Below are 6,068 nucleotides of genomic sequence, written 5' to 3' on the forward strand. Positions count from 1 at the left end.
TGGCCATACATTTTGTCAAGTTTTTTCCAAAACTTTTTTGGCAAAACCTATTTGTTTATAAATTTTATTCATATTTTAGCAGATTTTGAAAATAAATTTTTCAAATCCCAAAACTAGCTCTACACATATTTTTTGCCCAAAATATTACCTTCGAATTTTTAACAATTTTAAAAATTACCCCAAATTTTTGTATTTTATAAAAAAGCGCATCATCTATTATGACCCAACTAATCCACCGGCTAGTTACTATCATTTTTTTTGGACTGATATTATTGCAATTTAACGAATTATAGTAACTAGTGATTGTGTTATTAGTAGTTGATATTAAAATATCCGGTTATGGTTTTAGAATAGTGTATTATGTAGTTCATTATAAAAATGATAATTTTGTGCCAAACTTATCTATGTTCAGGACTATGGTGTGTGATAATGATAAATTGATAATGAATGGCATCAATGAAGGTTATGCATATACAAGCTTAGCAAGTTTGTTTGTTTGGTATTGTTGGGTATTTTTAATAGTTTTTAGAACTTATGGGTATAAGTCATGTCACGACCCCAAACTGATGGGCCGCGACAGGCATCCGGTACCTTACTCAACCGAGTACCAACGTAACATATCTTTCGTATCATACTATCATAGGTAATTGAGCCAGAGAGGCTGTCGTGGGATAAGTAGAATAATACATGAGGAAATACTCAATATAGGGTGAGCCAACTTGATATACCGACTTATACATATGACGTACTGGCCTATAAGGCCATACCAGTATCCGTATACATGGCATCTGTCTACAAGCCTCTAAGAGTACATAAATATCATAAAGGTAGGGACAGAGCCCCGCCATACCAAACAATACATATTCAAATCATACTGACCAAATAGGCAACTCCGGAGCAAGTGGAGTGCACAAACACCTTCTGTTGAGCTGATAGCCTATTAGGAGAACTCTCAACCTGTCTATCGGGACCTGCGGGCATGAAACGCAACGTCCCCAGGCAAAAGGGACGTCAGTACAAATAATGTACCAAGTATGTAAGGAATGAAAATCAGTAAATCATAGATATAAGAGAAACATGGAGTAAAAGACTCGACATGTAAGTATGAATAGATCTGTGAATCATTTAATATTATAATGTCATGCATGTGCGTATAAATGTCATACCATGCATAGGTATATGCGTACATAACATCATCAAGCCTCTGAGGGCATCCCATCATATCATCTCAGCCACTGTGGGCAAAATCATCAACGTATACCAGCCGATCAGGTGGTGGTGCGTATATAACGCCATAACCTCTTTCCATATCCCATATACATATAATATACGCGTATATAACGCCTTCTGGTCATGGGTCAATGTACATGTATAAATGCATGAAATGCATAAGAAATACGTTAATAAGATTTCTCGAATATTATATAATCAATATGCCTTACGGACAAACTTTATCAAATACGTATTTTTCTGAGACCCATGAACAGAGGACATAATAATAATTCACATGGGGAATCAAGAATATAGACATCCCTAGTATTTCTATGAATAAGTCATTTATGAAAGTTGTGTATTTGCTCGTTTTGTTTGTATCGTACGGATCATGCAAAAAGGAAATGAGGGATTGCCTTAACATACCTTAACTCCGTTGATTCCTTAATACCTTCCAAGAAATTCTTCAAACAACTCAATTCAGTCTACCACATCATAAGGAGATTCAAAATCAGTGTTGAGTAAAGGCTAAGTCCGCAACTTAAACTAGTAGCTCGTTTACGTAAATTTGGGCAGCATCTCCCCAGTAACTAGGCCCTCCTCCAATACCATATACCAACAACAACAAGAACACAACAATAACAATATGTAAGCATCATTTTCCAACCTTATTTCCATCACAATATACCACAAAACAACCCACACACCCTAATCAATTCATATATAAAACGACAACCAAAGTAGTGTCAAACAACCTAAAAAATGTAACGACGAATGGCCAGCCCACCATTTTATCATTATGTGGTGTTTCTCCACACCATTTATCCTCCAAAACTCCATTAAACAGCAGAAAAATATACATCCCAAAGGCAACACGAAACAGCCCATAAAACAGTCCATTACAAGTCAAATAACTCGAACTCACGGCTTTCAATCACCGTCTCGTGAGTTCTAACTATTAGAAAATAAATTTATCAACATTCCTTGATATTTAAACACCTAAATACAGAAAGTACACGTTTTCTTAACTATGAAGTACCTTCCAAAACTCAAACTACAAAGAAAAAGAGAGGTGATATAGCGATACTTACGTCGTGGGGATCGTTTTAATATTATCGCTTCTTGATTCCGTGCCCGGGATGATCATATTGTTTGAAGATCTTGTAGAGAGCTTAAGAGTAAAGTTAGGGGTGTTATTTGGGAGAGCTCTCTGGAAAAATAGAGAAAGAGACGAGATGGGATGTAAATATCCCATTTTTTAAAAGTAAAAAAAAATGCTACTTGGCACCCTATGATTGGCCCTTCTTCCAACGCTTATAACTTTTTATCCGGGTGTCGTATGAACGAACGGTTAAGTGAGTTGGAAACTAAATTTCAAGACCTTTAATTTTATATATAATATATCCCAAAAATACCTCATATATTACACTAAATATATTTCTCAAAAAGCTCTGTTACAGGGCAAATCCTTAGTCGATGTTTCCGCAACTTTAATCCGATTTTTTTCCAAACTTCATAATTTCTATCCAAACATCATATATAGCCATATTATGACTTTAAAATTATTTAAATCATGATTAACAAGTCTCATATTCATTATGTCACCTTGGGACGCACGGGGTGTAACAATCTTCCCCCCTTAGAAACATTCGTCCTCGAATGATACACTCTCAGAAATCTATAAAAATTTTGGCAGAGTCTCATCTGTAATGGTACTACTACCAAATTGCCACACATAAAACCCAATAATACAAAGCCACACAGGGCCACAATCATCAATAACACCAATGGCCTCACACGACCAATAACAGTAACTAACATAAGAATCAAGTACCATATACGTACCTAAAGGATTGATGTCTCAATCTGATCCTCCTCCGAAAGTGGAAACAAGTGAGGATAACTAGTCTTCATTTCTTCTTCAGCTTCCCAAGTCATCTCCTCCACATTATTTTTAATCCAAAGTACTTTAACCGAATCTACATCATTAGTTCTTAATCTCCGGACTTGTCTATCTAGTATAGCAATGGGAGCTTCATCATATGATAATTGCTCTATAAACTGAACATCGTCAACTGGAATGACTTTAGAGTGATCTCCAATATATACCTACGAAGCATAGACACATAAAATACTGGATATACATACTCCAATTTGGAAGGCAGGTCTAACTCATATGCTACTTGGCCTACTCTGCGTATAATCTTATAAGGTCCAATGTACCGAGGGCTAAGCTTTCCTTTCTTACCGAATCTCATAACTCCTTTCATCGGTGATACCTTTAGGAATACCCAGTCATCTACCTAAAACTCCAAGTCGTCGATTATCTGCATAGGACTTCTGACGACTCTGTGATGCTAATAGCCTTTCCCTTATAAGCTTAATCTTCTCAACTACCTATTGTACCAACTCTGGTCCTACTAACTTAGTTTCCCCAATCTCGAACCATCCTATAGGAGACCTACACTTTGGTCCATAAAGAGCTTCGTATGGAGCCATCTAAATGGTGGAATGATAACTATTATTATATGCAAACTCAATAGGTGGAAGATGATCATCCCAGCAACCCGTGAAGTCCATCACACAAGCCCGTAGCATATCCTCCAATGTCTGAATAGTACGTTCAACCTGACCGTCTGTATGGGGATGAAATATTGTACTAAGACTTACCTGAGTCCCCAATCCTTTTTGGAAGGACCTCCAGAAATTAGCTGTAAGCACCTCTATCTGATATAATAGATATAGGGACACCATGAAGTCATGCTATCCTCTTAATGTAAATGCTTGCATAATCCTCTGATGAATACGTAGTCCTGACATACAGAAAATGGGCTAATTTTGTAAGTCTATCAACAATAACCCATATAGAATCGAACTTACGCTGGGTACAAGGTAGGCCTACGATGAAATCCTTATTAATCACCTCTCATTTCCAAGTCGGTATCTCTATAGCCTGCAATAATCTACCGGGTTTCTGATGCTCAATCTTAACCTGCTGACAATTAGGGCACTGAGCAACAAACACTGCTATATCCTTCTTCATTACGTCCCACCAGTATATTCCCCTGATATCATGACACATCTTAGTCGCTCCTGGATGAGTAGAATAACGAGAATGGTGAGCTTCTCCCATAACCTGATGGCGCAACCCTGCCACATTAGGAACACATAATCAACCTCGATATTTGAGGACTCCATATCCTGTAATCTCAAATGGTGTATTCTCCTTTTGAGGGGATGTATCTCTGTAATGAACTAGCACAGGATCCTCATACTGGCGTTCCTTCACTTCAGTTACTAAAGAGGATGTTGTCACGTCCTGAATAGTAACTCTGGTATCACCTGAGTCCAGTAATCGATCTCCAAGACTAGCTAGCTGATAAATCTCATGGGCTATCCCACACTTCTTTGGCTGTAAATATGATAGGCTACCCATAGATCTACGGCTGAGGGCGTCGACTACTACATTCGCCTTCCCCGAATAGTATAAAATATCAACGCTATAGTCTTTTAGTAGCTCCAACCATCTCCTTTGGCGTAAATTCAATTCTTTTTTATTGAAGATATATTGAAGGATCTTATGATCCATATAGATATCAATATGAATGCCATACAAATAGTCCGTCCACATCTTTAGTGCATGAATCACTGCTAACTCTAAATCGTGGGTCGGATAATTCTTCCTGTACTTTCTTAGTTCTCTTTAAACATAAAAAAATACTTTTCATGGTCGTTCTGCCACTTGTTGCATGAATACATGGCTTATCTCATTGCCCACAAATACTGAAATTTCCTGTAACTCATATGATCTCAAATATCATCTTTTGATTTTATTTTTCCCGTTCATTAGCCACAATAGGTGCCACTTTCTTATGGAGTGCAAACAATATTGTTGTGAGGCTGTTGTTACAAGGCCAATTCTTCCTTATGTCACTATGCTTAAGTTGAAGCCTTCTTCCTTATTCCCTCAGTTAGTATTTCTTTGTAGTACTTAAGAGAGACACTTTGACTCTTGTAAAGCTGCGAGCTTATTATATCGTATACCCGAAAGAATTTTTTTTACGTTCTTAGTCGCCTATAATTATCATTAATTACTTACCTCCGCGCCCTTGTGCTCATAAGGTTGATTCTAAACTGAAATTTTTGACTGTCTTCTCAGTGGCACTATTTTTTTTTTTCCGTAACACTTATACGGTACCCTTAACAACCCCAACTCCTACCTGAATATTTCTCAAGGATTACGATATCATCATATTTGCGATACCGAATTCCCTATGTTAGGCTTCGCTATGTTTATCTTGCACAACCTACTAATTTTTCTATATCTCTTGTTTAGCCATGGCTAGGCTCTTCCTGAATCAACTACTAACTACACATTAGTCCATTCTCATATCTATATTCTGCGTAATCTCTCTTGGATTATATCCCTTGTCTTAACTTATCCCGTACACTGGCTGCTTATGTATCCAGTGTTCATTTGTACTTATTTATCAATAACATCTAGTGATGGAACTCTTACTGCCTCTCCTCGTCGTCATGCTTACATAATGTTCTGGAATAGTATCATATCCATAGGATTTGAATAAATGCAATCTCATTCCTTTCACCTTTCTACCACATTCTTCCTTTACTATTCCATAGTTGCCTTAACCACATAACTCCGACTTAATACCATATCACACCATCTCCCCCCCTTTAGGGGAGTACTAACATTTATTGCTTTGAAGATTTACCTATAATGTTTCACCTCTTCATATTTGGCGTCTTTTCACATCTTCACGGACTCTTACTTGCCTTGCGGTAACCCTTCTATACCAGGGATAATTTAATTCCTTACACACAAAGGTGACACCTAG

At 37.2% G+C, this 6,068-nt stretch overlaps 1 protein-coding gene across 1 annotated transcript; it reads right to left on the reverse strand.

Moving 5' to 3' along the window:
* Nucleotides 1–3,057: 3,057 nt before the first annotated feature.
* Nucleotides 3,058–4,345, reverse strand: LOC138895253 (uncharacterized). Its single transcript, XM_070179924.1, has 3 exons — nucleotides 4,205–4,345; nucleotides 3,883–3,939; nucleotides 3,058–3,321 (listed from the first exon to the last, which is right to left on the reverse strand). The coding sequence occupies exons 1-3, from the start codon at nucleotides 4,343–4,345 to the stop codon at nucleotides 3,058–3,060; spliced, it is 462 nt and encodes a 153-aa protein (XP_070036025.1).
* Nucleotides 4,346–6,068: the final 1,723 nt, after the last annotated feature.

Source organism: Nicotiana tomentosiformis, chromosome 7 (genome assembly GCF_000390325.3).
Source record: "Nicotiana tomentosiformis chromosome 7, ASM39032v3, whole genome shotgun sequence".
NCBI lineage: Eukaryota > Viridiplantae > Streptophyta > Magnoliopsida > Solanales > Solanaceae > Nicotiana > Nicotiana tomentosiformis.

Bases quoted from the DNA above. Each gene is read 5' to 3' on its own strand.
- LOC138895253 (XM_070179924.1), bottom strand. From the start codon at position 4,345: ATGGGAGAAGCTCACCATTCTCGTTATTCTACTCATCCAGGAGCGACT. The intron at 3,940-4,204 runs GTTAAGATTGAG...CTATTATATCAG, and splicing joins AGTGCCCTAATTGTCAGCAG to ATAGAGGTGCTTACAGCTAA. The intron at 3,322-3,882 runs GTAAGTCTTAGT...TATGCTTCGTAG, and splicing joins AAAAAGGATTGGGGACTCAG to GTATATATTGGAGATCACTC.